An 18,231-nucleotide genomic window follows, 5' to 3' on the forward strand; every position below is an offset into this window, starting at 1 on the left:
GTCGTCTAGGGTTGCCCACCTGGCTGCCTGGCAGTACGCGAGAATGTCACTGGACTGGAATGGGCTGGCCCAACAAACGGTGTGGCCCCGTTTCCCACACACCGAACCACACAAATTGGTCGACCGTTAAACGATTTGCGCCGCCAGCTGGGCGCGCTTGCTGGGCCAATCCGGAGGAACCAAAAGACGCCGAGCCGAGGAATCAGAATGGAAAGAAAATTGAATTGCCACACAGAACGAAAAGGGGTTCCGAAAGGCTGCCCGTGTAGGGTGATTACGAAGATGATGATGATGATGATGGCGGTGGTGGTGGTGGTGGTGGTGGTGGCAGCCGCGATGGGCAACCCGTAACTGCGCGCGCCGATCAAACGATGGCGTGTGTGACGGTGGCGTGGCTTCACCACCACGTGGTGGTGTCTAATAGCACGTACTGTTAATGCAATTAGTTTCAGCACTTGAGCCTGCCGCTGCTAGAACGTGGACAGATCGAGATAATGTCAGTAGTCGAGTCATCATCTGCGGCGCAGCCACCGAGGCGTGCGCATTCTGACGCCGCACAACAGTTACTCGAAGGAGTTGCGTTCTGATCCCCACGAGCCGCACGCGCGGCGGAGTTCCGCAATGGCGCGCTCCGAATGGAGCTCGCGCGAGGACCTCACCTCACAAACAATGGGCCTATTTGGGCAATTGGCCCTGCTTCCCTTCCGTCAGCTCAAAGGGGCCCCTCATTAGGCGGGAAGTTTCCCGGAGTCCCGAAGGTCCCGTTCGGTGGGGGGCCGGCCATTCAGGGGGTTCCGTTCCGGGTTACTGGCGCTGGCGCTTCTTGGGACGTTGAATAATCGGGGCCTCCAATTTGCATTCTGCATTTTATGACGCCGGTGCCGGTGCGCCATTTTCTTGCCGCAAACGGTGCAGCGGTGCAAGACACGGTCAGACTTCGAACCTGTTTGCCTAATCGATCGGTTATTTAATATCGGGTGCAGCACACCGAGGGGGGGCCGCCTCTATCCACTGGCCGTTGCAGCCTTTTTGCGCCCATTATGCCACCACCACAATCCGGGCGTGTTGGTGAGCTGCTGGTGAAATCGGTGTATGCGAATGGGCCTGGCGTGCCGGCCTCGGCACCTGGGCGCTTCTTTACCACTTATCACGCACATTAGCAGCGCATTCTAGGGCACGGTACGCAATCACCTGACGGCGTGTGGGCACATGAAAGTGCAAGCGGACTCGGACTTCGGGTTCCACGTCCACGTCGGTGGCAGCGATGATTTCCAACTGTGGCGGCAACCCTTAACCTAGAACCGAAGGAACCCCACTCGAGGGGCTCGTGCGCCGCTCGTGATGAAGCGATACTGGCTGAAGCGATCCGAAAGAAATGGCCACGTCTGACGTAATCCTTCAGCCAATACTTCATGGACCCGTTCACTTTGGCACGTCGAGCCGTTACATGAAGTCACCCTTTTACTTCCTTCATTTCGCACGCAGATCGAGAGGATCTTTCCGGTTTCGGTGGCCAGCCAGCGCGGATCGGTAGAGGCACTGCTCTGCATACAGTGCCCCTTGGCGAGTGTCGCAAAAATTGGAGATAAACATTGGTGCCGTAAAATGGCCATGTTTACCACCGTGGCGCTGACCACCGCTGCAGAAGCTGCATCGATCTCCCCACCGGCGGCGGCCAAACCGGTGTTAGATCATCGACGGGGACGGCGAGCTTGTGCATCCAGCCGAGAGTGGGGCTCGTTGCAACTGCAACCGAGCAGCGAGAGCTGCATTCACATTTTCCACTGGGGGTCTTAGAGAGAGAGCCCCCGCGGGGGGGAGCAAGGCAAGAAAAAATAGAAATGAGCGTAAAAACGCAAGACGTAAGCGGCTAGCGCAAACAAGTACACAGGCGTGTGCAGGCGGGTTGCGGCACACCATTGGGACTCTCATTGGTCAGGCACCGCGGGCTCCTGGGGCGCACCAGTCTCGGAATCACTTTCACCCGAACAGGACACCGGAGCCGTACCGTACGGAGCAGTACCGTTGGTGCCCAAATGCTGAACTCCTGGGCCAGGACTCCCAGCCAGCGGTCAGCGGACTCGTCCAGGGCTCGTTCCCCCATTTCCTAGTGTGTGCGTCCGATCCTTGAGTGCTTCCTTGAGAGATGTTGAGAGGTGTCCCCGAAAGATGCCCTGTAAAGTCTGTGCCAGCCGAACGGGTCGTGTGATCGAGTGATCTCTGTGTTCTTCTGCAGTCTACGACGTCTACTACTGCTGGTTGTGGTGTGTCCGTGTCCCCCTAGGTCTAGCCACCTAGAAGAAGGAGGCGTTCTGTGTCAAGTGGCATTCCACTTCAGAGTGCATCGAGTCCACCGAGTGCCCTGTGTGACCTGAGTGATTCTTGGGGCCTCTCTCGCCCGATATGACCGCGTTCGTTTCGGTTCGGTTACGTGACCGAGGGCTGCTCCGTGCGGTGCTGGTGCTGCTCGCGGTGCTGCATTTGACAGCCTCCCAGTCGCCATTTCCGGATCGGCCAATCAAAATACGCTCGGCCGAAGGTGGTGGTGGTGGCGGCGCCCAGTCGGCGCCGAGTGGCGGTGAACCCGCTTACGCAACCGTACCGCTCGACACGCAATCGGCGATCGGTGATCGGCGGGGAGATCGTAGAAGTGCGATCGATCGTAATGGGCCGCAGGATCGTACGGGCGACGGAGAGAGAATGGCGGCGGGTCGACACCGGAGTTCACCGGAAGGTGCCGCTGACTTTGGTCAGCAACCCGAGCTGGTGCTACCCCGGTACGAACCGTCACCGCCACCGGGCGCGGGTGGGGCCCCGCCACTGGGCTTCCAGTACCCGCCGGACAATGTGTTCCGCGTGCCCAAGCGGAAAGCGAAGAAGTCGTACCCGGAAGCGGCCGGTGCGGTCGGCCAACGAAAGTCACCGTCCGAGGGTTCCAACTGGACCGGTCCCGCCGGGCAACTGGAGGCGAGTAGCAGCCCTGGTGTGGTCTATGCTCCGCCAGCCGGTGGCCAACCGAACGCGTTCCAGCTGTTTACGAACCTGTTCGATCACGGCAACTGGAACATCCTCGAGCTGAGGGCGCGCGTCGGGGAACGGTGCGCCGGGCACGTTGCCCTCTATCTGCGGGACCTGCGCCAGCAGCGTGCCTGGGCACTGAAAGGTAAGACCAGCATCGAACTCGACACCGACCTGAATCCGCACCCGGGCCATCAGCTGTCCTTGCCTCGAGCCACGCCGTGAATTGTGGCGTGAAATGCAGCGCGCATTATGTGGTCAATTTATTATGTTTAGACTCGTCGGCCTCCCCCTGGTGATTGATTGGGTGGACCGGCTCGGACTCCCCGGCCAGAAGCCGGAGCCAATTGAAATTATCCTTCATTGCGGTCAGCCTACGCCTGGGAGTTGTCGCTGTGAGCGCCGTATCCATTGCAAAACCATTTATTTGGAGAGTGTTGGGCCTCCGTTTCGATCCGTCAGCATGGCGCTGGGGTTGAGTTGAGCCGTACCCGGACCAGTTAGGGCTAAGAATGGAGCTAACGAGCGGCTAATTATGGAGAACGAGAAATTATGGCTTTCCGTTGCGCGAGGCGCAGTCTCGAGCGTGCCAGGCCGCCCCGAGGTCCCGCTGTCCGTTGTGGTCTTTTGCAGAAACTCTCACCACACCCGCCAGGAGGATCGGGGCTTAGAACGGACGGTGTGCCGGTTCTTTGTGATATGATCGATGATTTTTGTGATGCCTCGCGCTGGAATGTGCATTCATGTGAGACGCCGGGCCCGACATTATCCTGACGTTGCAGAAGAGCCAGCCAGCCGCAAGAGCAGTAAGTGTCGAGGCCTGTCGATTCAGGAGCCGGGGTGGACTTTGAACGGAGATTGGCGTTGGCAGCTCCGGTTGTCTGGATGCATTTATGTCGGTGGTTTGCAATGCTGAGTTCATAGTTTCCACATCGGACCGTTTTGATTCGTCCAGTCATGTGGCAGATTTTCGCATTACATTACCGCCGTTGAGGATCCACATTATGACAGCTGCTTCTCCGGGCAGACACTTGTCCGTTCTCTGCTGCTCCGACTCCGTGAGCCGATCGGGATGGACGCTGTGTAAAGTGTAAATATAAATATGGATGTTACGCGATGATTGCTATGATTTCCAGTTGGCTAGCCCGATGGCCGGTGGCTACGATTGCCTTGGCAACGGTTGTTCGCCGGTGACGTGGTAACATTGTCGAACGATTGGCGGAAGCTGACAAAAAACATTGCTCGAATCCGATTCAAAATTATGCTCCCGTTGCAAGCAATTTTATGATTTACGCGTTCAGCCGCTTCTAGTTTTTATCATCCATCCCCCGCTCCCCGCTGCTGCTTTCATCGGCACAAATGAGGTGCTAATTTATAGAACCATCCCTTTTTTGTGCCGCGACCGCATTATTGAAGCGCTCGCGAACCGCACCCGCGATCTGATCGATTACTGTAACGGGGTTAACCTGTTCGGGCGTGCTTGCCACCACAGGAAAAAAAAAAAACACAAAAATCTGTCGGCCTCTAATGAGGTAACCGAATTAAATTGTGCACCCCGCGAGCAACATCCAGCCAGAACGCCGGGATCGTGCGGTTTTTTGGTTGTTTTCACGCGCATTTTTTTTCGTGGCGGGTTACTTTTTTCCTTCACCGAGTGTTTTGGTGGTTATTAAAACCGCTTTTTTTTTCGTGTCGGCCCGGGGCGTGCTAAAAAAAGGCCAACACACTAGCAGCCGTGCACAATGCGGGCTGATTATGTAATTGCAGTTTACTAACGTTTTGTTTTTGAATAGCGGGAATCGGCGCGCCTGTGCGTTACCGTTACGCATCGGCTCCGCTCCGGCCCGTAGAGTTCGTGCCGTCTTCGTCGAAGTGAATGGTAGCGGAGGTACGGTGCACGAAGTTGGTGTAAGATTGTTGCAGTAGTCATATAGAAATAGTGGTTGCAATAGCAGAAACACAGGTCTTAAATTCTGTCAGGATGCCGGCCCTCCGATTCACTCGAAAGGGTGTGACTCGAAAGAGGTGTTTGCTGTTTGTGAAAGATTTGTATCGATTGTTACTTCAAAAACACCCGTGAATTTGACCTCAGAATTCGATAAGAAAAACACAATTTTATGGTTTGAAATACACACTTTATTCAGTATGGTCTCCCCGAACATCAACACACTTGTTGCAACGAGATTCCAATTGATGAATTCCATCCTTCTGAAGGGAGAATCAGCGAGGGCTTCAAAATACGGTTGCCCAACTGTTATGACCTCATTTGATTTGATGAAAAACGCTTTCCACGCATGATGTTTTTTAGGTCGGGAAACAGATGGAAGTCGCTAGGGGCCAAATATGGTGAATACGGTGGATGGTCCAACAATTCAAATTTTAATTCAAGGATTTTTGCCATTGTAAAAATGTTCTTGTGGCACGTTACATTGTCTCGATGAACTAGGGTCTTTTTTTCTGTAACCCGGGTCCTTTTTGATGATTTTTTCCTTCAATTACTGGCGTTTTTCTTATCGAATCGCAAAACAAATTGAACAGCCTGGTATGCCCGCTAGTTGATGTGTTGGGTTTAGCTCTATGTTTGACCAGTCACTTTTTGTACCGTTTGTCAAATGTCCTTTTCGGTCGTCTAAATGGAACTTTGTACATCGTCCAAAGAAAACCCGAGCGGCACAATTGACACAAAACGAATTTTCCTACCAAAAGGGCACAGTTCAATGTTAGCTGTGGCTGCCGAACCAATGGCAATGGTCGCTTCGTTCCGAGAATGGTCGTTTGAAGTGGTTGGGGCTTTCTGAGAGAAAGATGGATTTGATGATGCCAATGATTCCGGGAATTATTGATCGATTACGTGACGTAAATAGAAATGATCCCGTTGGCCTACATATTCATAAAACACCTTTCGATAAGAAGCAGAGTTTGGCTAAGAGCAAATAAACATTCAGCCGAAAATTCACATCCATCCAATAATATCGATTAGAAACGATGAGCAGGAAAAACCTCTCGATGTTTGGACTGGGACTGGGAGAGAGGTGTTTGGACTGGTCTCTACGTCGAATTCCACACTTTACGCGCGCACCCAGGGAGCTAACAAAATTCCCAAGAAGTCGTAGCGAGCGTAGATTGCCTACACCCAGTCCAGCATACCATGAATTTCAATTTCCCTTAATTTAATGGTCTCCGAAAATGGAGCCGCCTAAAGGTATGCAAACGGAATTACACGTTACTGTCGCGCCCACCGGTGTTATCCTGTTACCTCTGTAAGTTTGGTGGTGGCAAAAGCATAACTTTTCTCAAAAGTAAGCTGATTGCTTTTGCCGAACAAAAAGACAACCAATGGCCACCGGGCAGGCAAGGAGTGCCGGCATTGCTGCCTCCTTCCCGAGGCCGCAACCCGAGCTGACGATTGGATGAATTATTAATCGATGATTCGATGATGCGACCGGGCCCATTTTTGCGCTTCGTTCGCAGCCAGTGACTCCAGCGGGCGGTACGGCAGCCAGTACTTCTTCGGCAACGAGTTCTGGATGGGGTCGCTAACGTTCTGCGACGAGGTGAACCGGGTGCTGCGCCACACCCCGATGCCGCCTGGTGCCCGCCAGCTGGAGATGCGATTTTTCGTGGCCAAAATCGCCGTCCAGCTCGGCTGGCTCCCGACGGTCCAGGTAAGCGAACGGTTGGCTTCGCCCGGCGGGGGGCATTATTAATTCACACCGATTCACGCCGCCGGTTCCCCGCACAGCCCAGCTCGATCCTGGTGGGCCAGTGTCTGCCAAAGTCCTGCACGGCCGACGACGTCACGCAGCTTCTGCGCAACGATCCCCTTCTGCAGCAGCTCAGCAACACCGGCAACAGCAGCACCAGCAACCCGAGCTTATCCTCGAGCGGGCTCACGGTCGTACACGTGCGCCCCGTTCCCGGTAGCTACAACCTCTGGAGTGATCCGAAGGTGTTCGCACTGTGGTAAGTACCATGGCCCACCCCGGAGGGCCCCCCACAACGGGAACGACAATGGGCGGTGACAGGCGCCTGACGCGTGGCGCCTTTGTTGCCGGGCGGGAAAAGCGCAAAACCCCATTTCCGGGAAGGTGTAATAAATTTCATTAATAATTAAGTTGCCTATTTGCAGCACGGTCGTGACGGTGCTGGCCACGGTGATGCTGTACGCGTCGTGCGGTACCGGTCGCCACGGGCCACCGAAAGGATCCACCGGGACCGACCGGTCGGGGACAAACACTAAACCTGGCGCCTGGAAGCTGGACGTCCGGCGGGCGCTCGAACGACCGGAAGGCAAACGGGCCGAGGCCGGGGCCGCCGGGGCCGGGGCCGGAGATGCGCTCGAGATGCACAAAATCAATCTGGAAAGCAATAACAACGTGGCGAACGGTGGCCAGCCCGCCAGCAGGGAGTCGGCCGTCCCGACGGCCGGTGCCAACCACTACCACCACCGCAAGCGCCCCCCGACACGCTGTAAGTTGTGGACGTCACACGTCACTTTCGGTCTTCGGATCGATCGAACGCTCGGCTACACTAATAGATTGCTAAAACACGGCTGGCCGGAAACACGTTGCGGCACGGTCCACACGCCCATTTTCATCTACTTTCAACTTACCCCGTTGCGTGTTTTATTGGTTGCCTCTTTCAGTCACGGCGGACGACATTCTGGGATGCTTCGATGTTGGTCCGAACGCGGCTTCGATCCTGTCGGTGGAGCATGCCAGCGAGGTCGGTACACACGGTCGGTTGGAGTAAGATTTGGATTCGGAAAAATATATGGGGTGGTCCATCTGGTGTTTGGATTCCGAAGGTGGGGCGCCAATCAGCCAACATCTCTCGGTAGCGTAAGCCATCGACGGTTACGGCGGCTCCTTCATTTTCCAAGAAAAATTGGCCGATGATGTCACCAGACCAAAAGTCACTCACAGTGGGTGCATTGGCTTCTCTTGCACGACGTGTGAATGAATGAAATGTGCTTCTCGGAATTTCGTACAGTTTGTGTTGAAGATTCACCAACATTGGGAATAAGTTCTTAATACGAGGGAGGATCAAAAAGTTTCGCGACATTTGAATTCGTTTTTTTTCGATTTCGATTTTCGATTTTTGAGATTCGCCATTTTGAGTAATCATTCAATTTTTGACAGCTGTTTGACTGTACACGATTGTTGTGGTGGTTCAAAATTTGTTCAGAGGGCCGAGAAGATGTGAGCGTCGAAATGGCAAGTTTGGTCGAATGTGAACAGTTTTCGTTACTGTTTTCTTCGATTTTTCTTCAATCCGTAACAAACGCCCGGATTTATGGGCAAACCCAAAATTAGCTGTCGCGTCGCTGCTCACACATCGTGGTTTCTGCGGGAATTTTTGGACAAAACAAGACTGTAATGATACCAAAGCCACCGCATTTCGCACATCTGGCCCCTGTGACTTTTTTCTGTTTTTTTTCTGTTTCCAAAATTTAAAATACCACTTCGTGGTAAATTACTTTTAGAGTAGACAAAAATCGACGACGACCCAAAACACGTCCAAGCAAAACAGTTGTCATTGGCTGATTATTCAAAATGGTCTAACTTTTTACCATAAGTCACTGACATGTGAAGCAACCAAACGCCATTTTTACAACCATTTTCTACAAGCGTTTAGAATATCATTTCGTCACAGTTTATACTAAATATCAACAATTTCGAGAATGAAACTTGACGTTTTAATAGTCAAGTAATCGGTAGTTTGAAATCCTATAACACTTGATGGATCACGCTGGATAGTTGAAGTAACCAAACTTGAAGTGGTAGAGAGCCCAAGTCATCAGCAAGCCTGGGAAAACAAGAACCTCCGCCAGTTGGATCGCCTTTTGCGTCCCAGGTCAAGATGGATTTCTTGGCCTTTTTTTCTTGTTGGGCATTGAATTTCGTGAAAAGTTGCAGAAACTCCCTCCCAATGGCCCATCGCTTGCACAAAGGTTCTTCAGTCTGCATTCTTCGCCTAGTTCCCGTGTGCTAATTACTTCGTAGTTGGGTACTGCTGGCCGCGGTCTTCTGCCCAAGTCTCACTTTCTTTCCCGAGCACCGCTCCGTGGTGATGGTCCGTTTTGATAGGGCATTCCGGCGGAACCCGGAATTAAACGAAAACCAATCATTTGCCGGACAGTCCGAGCCTTGTGGCCCGGGGTCTCCAAAAAGGGCCAATCGATCCGGATTTGACCAGTCATTCTGCCCCACGATCCGATCCATTAGCCCGCGGACCCCGTTTTGGACGGTCACCTACATTGAGATGTCAACGGCACCCGCATTGTACTGTCCCTCTCTCTCTCTCTCTCTCTCTCTCTCTCTCTCTCCCTCTCTGTCACTGTATCTCTTCCACGCATCTAGGATTCGTTGACCTGCGTGCACGGCCTCCGGCTGTACTCGCTGCTGTGGACCGTCCTGGTGCATACCTATCTGCAGCTGTTTGCCGTCTCGGAGAACCGGGTGAGACCGAGCGGGAGGGGGGCCGTGACGGGCCGGGTCCAAAACTTTCTAATGCTTCCTTTAAATCTAATTACAGTTCGGGCGCAAGATTGCCGAACGCTCCTTCCTGTACCAGGTGGTCGGCAACGCGAGCTTCTCGGTCGACACGTTCTTCTTCATCAGCGGGCTGCTGATCGTGTACCTCTACCTCAAGTCGGTGTCCAGATCGGCGGCTGCTGCTGCTGCCATCGCCGCCACCGGTGGACCGAAGGTGGCCGGCGGGGGCACGGGCGCCGCGACCCGCAAGACGTGCCTTTCGATCTTGTACCGTTACCTGCGGCTCACTCCGGTCTACTGGTTCACGATAGTGGCGAACGAGGTGATCCTAAAGTAGGTTTCCGACCAAAAAACTACGACCCAAATTGGGTTGCACCCGCGAGGGCTGCACTCCGGGGCCTTTGTCATGATAATCCGGGGGGTCCGCCCCGTTCCGTTGTCCCTAATGTCTTAATCCCAATGCCCAGCGTTTTGGGCTGGTAGCCTTCCAAGAATGTCTCACGCGATCCTATCTCTCCCCCGGTCTCTCTATAGGTGGACTTACGATCGGTCCGTTTTCACGCCCGGCATTATCGACCACATCACCTGCGATCGGTTCTGGTGGCGTAACATTCTGTACGTCAACAACTGGTTCCCGTTCAGCGAGATGTGCATGATCTGGTCCTGGTACCTGGCGAACGACATGCAGTTCTACGTGATCGCGATCGTGCTGCTGATGATCTCGTCCCGGTGAGTTGCCCACGGGAGAGCCCCCTCTATTTCGGAGTCCGGAGCGAGTTAGCGAGTCAATGCTTTCCATTTCATGGTCATCAACGGTGGCACCGCAGACACTTTCGTACCGCCGCCGTGCTGCTGCTCCTGTGCCTGGGCGGCTCGTGGCTGCTGTCGATGTACTTCTCGCTTCACTACCGCTACACGCACAAGGTGGCGGACCCGTTCGAGTCGTTCGACATCCTGTACGACAAGCCGTGGCAGCGGATCGGACCGTACATTGTCGGTAAGTTGGGCCGGAGAATGATTTGCCCGGGGGTTCTCGGAGTTTCTCCGAGTGGGAGATTTTAAAACTCAGGAATTCGTCTGTCATCCGGACCGGTAGGTATGATCACGGGCTACGTTCTGCACCGGCGACCGTCGCCCCCGAGGATCGTGCCGCCACTCCGGTTGCTGCTGTGGACCCTCTCGACCGGCACGCTCATTGCGCTGATCTTTGGTGTCTGGAACGGTGAGCTGAGCGTGCTGTGGACCGCCTGGTATGTCAGCGTGGGACACACGGGTAAGTGAGGTCTTTGACGTGGGGCTGGGCACATGAACTAACTCAGAACTCGGGCCAAAGTGATGCTGATTTACAGAGTGGACCAAGAAGTAGTGAAGCCGACTATTCTGCGACTACTGACTTATTCGTCTTTTTAGTTTCAATCTCCCTCAATTGATGAAATCTCACGTTTTCTAATAACTTTCCAACGAGCTTATGATAGACTTTTGCAACTAGCAACCTGTAAATTGTCCGATAGTGTCGGTTGGTTCGGGTGACCTTAGGCTAAATTCTACCAACAAGTTTCTCCATGATCGTCAACGAAAAAAATTGTATCAACGGAAAATCAACGAAAAAAAAGTACATTGCACTTCAAGTTCATGAGTCACCGACTTGGGCACCTTGTAACCAGCTGGAACTGAGGAAAATGTAGCTGAATGATTTGGCACTCGAAAATCCTTGTAATTCCTGGGGCATTCTAGAGCTCCCTCCCAAATGCTAAACAATCGTCGATTCGTCAATAAATAGCCCTAAGAAGGGGTCTATTTTTGGAGTTTTTGACCAATAACTAGCTATTTTATTGGAGCTACATTTCAACCGTATATGCTTTCCTGTTACTTTTTACCAGTTTCTCTCCCCTAAAATTGCCTCTTTGAGGAACAAGATTCGAGACGATCAGAAAATTGCTTATCGTATCAAAAGAGGTAGTAAAGTCGTAAACTACAGCAGCTTATGTGCACGAAGTTATTTTTAAAAAAATACTATTATTCACTTGACATAATGTACATGACACATTTAAGTGGATTAAAGTCCATGTTACACGCCCGAATCGAAAGCTTTTCGTCGTGACGCGATTTTCCTTTCGCCCGCATGTCAATGGAACAAAACGGCGTGGCCAAAGCCTAACTACTCAGCTCAGTAATATATTAATTTACGTGACAGCCGCTCAGTTAAAATTTATCAAATTCGAAACACCAATGCCCCACATGTAAGCCGTGGTCCACATTAAAGTATTGACCGTGTGAACTGTGTGTTGGCTTTAATCTTCAACTCGTTCGCCGGGATTTGCGGACGTTGCTGCGTACATTTCGCACGCACGGTGAATTGACTCGTAACCTGATGCACTCACGGGGCGATCCCCGCGAAATGGTCGATAAATATTAATTTCAACAGGAGCCACTCAGCAAAACGGCACGCATTGCGAGGCCGTTTCGAGCTGCATTTCGCACCACCACTTAGCCGCGGAACGGCGTGACCTCTGCGCCATGCCAGAAGAGACTGATTAATTTTCTGCCTCACTCATTACCGAGCGAACGAACTTTTACGACTGCCACGGTGGCCCCCGAGGGCTGCCCCGGAGACCACCACAGTGGCTGTTCCTTTTTTTTGCAATTATTAAATCCCATCGGCCGTTCTGCTGGTTGGTGGCCCATCTCCACACGTGCTCTGCAGGGTTGCCTGCCTGAGATTATCGACCGAATGGGAAAAAGGATTTAATGATTGAGTATTAATGCATGTACATTCGTGCGATGAGGGCTTAATCTGGGCCGGGTCGACTTTTGGGAGTGGGATTCAATTTCCAATTTACATACCGAACATATTTCATAGCCCTTGCACGGGCCACGTCATCACCGGTAGGAAGTTTTCCCATTGCGGACGATGATTTAAGTATGACCGGTGCGTTCCCAACGCTGTGAAGGGCAACATTGACACAACCTTCGGTGGCATTCGTTGGCCAGCTTCCCAGCCCTTCCCAGGTCGGAGGATCGGTCGGCTGGGAGCTGGGAGAAAGTAATAACACCGGTGCCGCCATGAACATAATTCTTCGGGCCGTGGGCCCTCATCTGCCGGCCGTTCTAATGCGACAAGAATAACAGTTTCGTAACGAGACGAGCGACCGGCCGACCTACGACGTCCGGTGACCGGGAGAGCCGGCGGCGTAGGGCTTTCTCTGGCCGCGCCTCAACCTTCCGCCAGACGGGTTCTAATGAAACACTTCAACACACATTTACCGTTTTTCTTATTGTGCGATGCAAATTTCATCTTCATTACACTACACCTTTACGGCGTCACATTTGACGACGGGTGCTACCGTGGGCCACAAGTTCCGGGACGAATCGGTTGCGGAATCTTTTTGGCCGACGTTACTTTTCAAAGTTCGAACCATTCCGAAACGTCATTTTCTGGGCTGGTCTTTAACGGTTGCTTTGATTTGGTTTTAATTTCTCCTATCGAGACTGGCGGGTATCCATGGAGACGGACGAGCCGGGACGGGTTTGGAAGCAAGCCCTGACTTTTCTCCGGCCCAAATGGTCTTTCAATCCAGCATTTACTGGAATGCTTAGGTACCATGATCTGCGTTGGGATCTCTACCTGTCAACTTGGTTGACATGTTGCTCATCAGTTTTTGAGGTCGTGGTCTTCTAAGGCGCTTCGTTTACTCGAGAGTTTTCAGTCAATTCTGTGAATTGATAAAGTTCTGCAGCCCTCTGTACGATTCTTCTCTTTAAATTCTTTGTTGAACTTTGTTGAATTGTAGTTCTTGGTTTTGTTGTCTACGAATGAAGAAAGTGAGCTACTCACGGATGTATCTTCATCGTGCTGTGACTGGAAATTACATTCATACGTTCCGTGGCTTTTCGAACACGGTAGTAAAGTCACGGCTAGTGACACCGGGGTCGCCGATGGGCCTCAAAGCGAAGACACACCATAGTGAGACGCCCAATGGATCATCGTACTCGTCGTCGTCGTTGCTGCTGCTGCTGCTGAACGGGTTTCTTGAGCAATGGGCGAACCGCTCGAGCATCCCCGAGCCCTCCGGGCGGTGCGGGCCGAATGGCGATACAAATGATGATAATTTGCACTTCAAACGATTCACTTTTGTCGGGAGGCCGGCCGCCAGACGAACCGGTAGGGACGGAAGTGAAATGAGAGAAATTATCCGAACGAAAATTAGAGATTAGAGAGGCCACCGAAGGGCGGACGGTGCGGGCGGTCGGTCGGGCGCGGAACCGTCGGAGAAGAACTTCAAACAAAATGTGTCCTCAGGAGGCGTCTCCAAAGTCCGCAAGTCCTATTGCGCTACGCAAGGCGTCCCGGTCTAGACTTTCCGGTGCTTCTCCGGATGCTTCGGACGGCCGGTGCTCGATGGGGATTGTTGACATTGTTCGTGCACCTGGAAAAATGGTTTGGAGAAAAGCCATCGCCGGTCAGCCCACCACACCAAACCTGTGGAGTGCCCTCTGGGCGCGACTGTCGAGTGGACCTTTTTCTGTTCCATTTGGCCAACTTCGCTGCTGGTCAACTTAACTCACTTAATGTGTGCTTCGTCTTGGATGCTGTTTCTTGAGCAGTTTTCGTGGAGCCATTTTCTTCGTCCGTCCGTCCGTCCGGCTGACTGGCCGATGCGGGAAAAAGATGTCGAACGTAAGTGTGGTGAGCAGAAGCAGTCCACCCCCATCCCCCGGAGGGCAGTAGAAGCTTCGCGCGGCCATTAGAAGCCACGGAAAACTAATTGAAGTGCTGCTCAAAATTGTACACCCAGCACCCGACCGGGTCCGGGGCCATCGAATTAGGCTGATGAGCACGTGAAACGGGGGCGGAAGGGTCCCCCGGTGGGTGGGCTGTGCATCGCCCGGTCCGAAGCCACCCACCGAAAGTGGGCTCTTGGGGGGGGGGCCGAGTGGACAAAAAAGTGAATCTTCGTTCCGATCCATCCGGCGGCCGCTGGTTCGCTTCTTTCCTTTCGCACGCACTCTGCTCTCTTCAACTCTCTTAAAGACAGTGGCACTCGGTGCGGCGCATTAAATGGTGGGTGCGATGCTGATTGAGGACGACTTTCATTCTCGACCGTGCCGGAGTCGAATCGGATGCGCTCGAAATCATAGTAATACCGATGCGTGGTGGTGGATGTTTTTTTTTCCTTCATTCCGGCGGGCCTTCATTCCAACACCCCGCGTGATATCTCTCTCGAGAGAGCGAAAATGAAAAGTTTTTAAACCTGGGCTGGGCTCCGGACGGGCGGGCCCAAGGGAAAATGTCCGTGGAAATAACATACAGGTAGGTAGTGTTTTTTCTACTAATTGAAGAAAAAAGCATGAAAAGGAAAACGGCTCCGTCAAAATGCTGACCTAAAGAGCGCTAAGCGATGCTTTAATGTGACGTGCTGTGTTGACTTTAAAGCCGATGAGCTGAGGCGCTGGATTCTTCGAGCCAGGAGGGCGGCTAAAAACTGAACTCAAGAAACATAAGTGCCCACAAAAGCCACACTAAGCTCGGGCGGTGATAGAAGGATTTTGACAAATTAAGTTGAGCATAAAGTATGGTGTGTGTCTGGCTCACATGTTGCCACAGGCCAAAGTCACAGGAGAGCGAACTTTTGTTACAACTGGCTGGCGTTGCATACATTTAGGCGTTGGTGGTTAGTGGTGTGGTTGGCGGCTTTAATTAACTGAATGCGGATTGTCTACATTCAGGCGTAATTTTTAATTGAATAATTTCATAACTATACCAACAACCGCAAACTCGTGCCGGTTGATAGGCTGCCCAGGGCAAGGCAGTAAAACATTCCCGTCTGGCAGTAATCGACTAGCACGACCGCACAGTGATGGATTGCAAGTTTCACAATGCTTAACTTAAAAAATCTTTTTATGCCACGATGGCAGCTACGCCTGCGGTACGCCCCTATCGACAGGTTATAATAAAATGGATCGCAACTTGTTCGGTATTTAGCAGAATGTTCAGTGTTACATGAAATTCTATTAAAACAATTCCGCTGTGTGGGATGTTTGAGAAATTTATGAAATGTTAAGCGTAGTCTCTACATTTAATTCTGCGTTTGTTTCTTTTAAAAAATTCCTCAATTAAACTTTATACGTTTATTAGCTGAGACTTGCTTTGCAATACTTTATCACACGCATACTCATAGAGGAACAATTTTAACTTAATTTGCTTTCGCTCCCTCGATCAGCCAAAGACTAACTTCATCTGGCGCATCTGCCATTTAATCGCAAACGTTACGTACGCTTAAGTCCCAAGTGGATGCACGGTGCCGAGTACAGCAAGCCGGAGTACAGTTTCATAGCATGCAAAGCAGACGTTGAACGCTATGTTGCTGTAGCATTCTCGTACATCCGTTAAGCTTTAGTCGAGCAACGAGGTAACCAGAGCAGGCGTTAATAGAAAATTCGCCGTTACCAAGCAGCCAGCCAGCCAGCCGGGACCATAGATTATTCACCAGACAATCAGAGCGGGCGTTGACGATGAGCTTTGCGTCAGTCGCTGCTGTCGCCGCAACCCGCCACCCGAGATTATGATTTATTTTGAGAATATTCCGCCATAATCCGCTCCAATTCGCGTCGGCCTAAAGCCTCTCGAAAGCCGCGGTGTGTCTGCATCTGTTGCGCGGCCGGAAGAAGAATCGGATTTTCGGTGGCCAAACGGAACCAAAGACGACACAGGAAGACGGAGTTTTGAGGATGACGACGACGACGACGGTCGCTATCTTCGCACATTTGCATCCACGAAAGCGAGCACAAGTTTGATGAGAATTTTCCGCGCTTTCGATTATTTGGGGTATCTTTGTCCGGGCCGGTCGTGGTGAAAAGTCACCGCCGCCGCCGTCGTCGTCGTTTTCGTTGGCCAGGTTTCCAAAGGCACAACCATTTCCCACGGGTCGAATTTTCTTTTCAATTTGCACCCGCCATTTCGGCACGTGCACCATTATTTGGTGCGCGCTTCCCGCTTCAGGGCTGGGGCCACCACCACATTCCAAAACAACCGACCGAGAGTGACGACAATTTTTATTCCATTCGCGAATCAGCAAACAACCATCCCCCCGCCACCCGGCCGGGAAATTCGACCACAAACCACCGGAGCTGCCCGAAATCGATTTGTGCCAAACGCCGGTGGCGGCCAGCTGGCCGCCGGCTCCACCAAAGTGGACCAACAAAAGTTGGTCAATTCGACACGACAACAACTCCGCGAGGACGAGTTCGGCGGGCGGGGCTTTTAATTGGCGGTGGGCCGACTTCCGCCGGTGAAGCGTCACTTCGCGTCATCGGACACTAATTAGCGTTGGGCGACCGAAAACGACAGCAGATATTCCCGGGCCAACAAGTTGCTGTTGTTGTGCCGAAGCGAAAACTTTTTGGCCCCTGGCCCAGCAAACAATGGCGCGGTGCGATTATTAGCAAATGATTTTCTCGCCAATTGAGCGGTTTGTGGGGGAGAAAAAGTTAAAATTGAATTGTTTCCGGAGGCCGTACCACCACATTTCGGGCGATAAACAACTGGCGTGCGTGCGGGCGAAGAACCAATCATGCCGGGCGTTGGGCCGTTACTGTGACGCAGATTTTCAATCCACTTCCAGTTCCGCTTTCCGATCCCGGGGATTCCGTGTTCCGGGAACGGAACATAATAAATGGAATGGATGACAGAGAGACGGACTTCCAGTCCGAGTGATTTGTGGGGTTTTCCGAGAAATTTGCTTGGCCCCTTCGTCAGCTATGCGAAGAATCCTTCGCTAGGGACCTATGGATTTTTTGATATCCCCCGCCGATTCGATCGATACGCGTTCGTCCCACCGGTTCCATTCCATTACCGAATCCATGTCCATTTCTCTCCCCGGACGGCAGCCTGGGGCCTGGCGCTGATGTGGATAACGCTGTCCTGCTGCTGGGGCTACTCCAACTTCGTCAACGGGCTGCTGTCGTACCGCGGGCTGTTCCCGCTGAGCCGGCTCGCCTACTGCACCTACCTGATACACCCGGTCGTCATGATGGCCACCTCGTTCCAGCTCGAGTCGCCGATGCACCTGCAGCACGTCCTCATCGTAAGTATCGTCGTAAGCCGCCGCCAGCCGCCGAAACATTCCGGCCCCGAAAACCTGTGGCCTCCTTTCGCGCGGTTTGGAAATTAATTTGATTTTCGTTCTATTGTTTTGGGACAACCACCACGACGTGGCCCACTTCTCGGTGTTGCTCCTATTTTCTTCTCACCTTCTCTCGTCTTTTTCCCGGTTGTCACCGACCGACAAAAAAAATCCAGATCACCGCCTTCTTCGGTAATGCGGTCATTTCGTTTTTGATCGCGTTCGGAATGTCACTAATGTTCGAGGCGCCAGTCATCAAGCTGCTCAAGCTGTTCTTCCAGAAGCCCCAGTGAGAGCCGGCCGCCCCGGGAACCGACACCTCATCATTTTCACGGTCAGCTTTCCATCACCAGGCTGAAAACTCGAGGCGGTAGCGAGGCGTTTGGAGAGTCTGCCACTCCAGCCTTGTGGAAAGGAGAAAGTGATTGACGTGAGGTTGACAGGCGGTGGAAAAATCGTTATCGATGCGCGCCCTCGGCCGAGAGTTGACCGAGAAAACGCAACCTCCAGAAGGGGCCTCCCAAAAAACTATGGGCGCAACGAGAAATCCGGAGAGCCTCTGCAACAAATCATCCAATCATCATCATTCACTC

At 52.5% G+C, this 18,231-nt stretch overlaps 1 protein-coding gene across 1 annotated transcript; it reads left to right on the top strand.

Moving 5' to 3' along the window:
* Window positions 1-2,403: 2,403 nt before the first annotated feature.
* On the top strand, window positions 2,404-17,931 carry LOC131207009 (O-acyltransferase like protein). Its single transcript, XM_058199615.1, has 12 exons — window positions 2,404-3,163; window positions 6,490-6,683; window positions 6,761-6,981; window positions 7,148-7,488; window positions 7,664-7,743; window positions 9,381-9,479; window positions 9,556-9,848; window positions 10,050-10,244; window positions 10,343-10,512; window positions 10,612-10,788; window positions 17,403-17,599; window positions 17,815-17,931. Exons 1-12 carry the CDS (start codon window positions 2,404-2,406, stop codon window positions 17,929-17,931), a joined length of 2,844 nt encoding a protein of 947 aa, XP_058055598.1.
* Window positions 17,932-18,231: the final 300 nt, after the last annotated feature.

The sequence above is a fragment of the Anopheles bellator genome, chromosome 2 (genome assembly GCF_943735745.2).
Source record: "Anopheles bellator chromosome 2, idAnoBellAS_SP24_06.2, whole genome shotgun sequence".
Lineage (NCBI taxonomy): Eukaryota > Metazoa > Arthropoda > Insecta > Diptera > Culicidae > Anopheles > Anopheles bellator.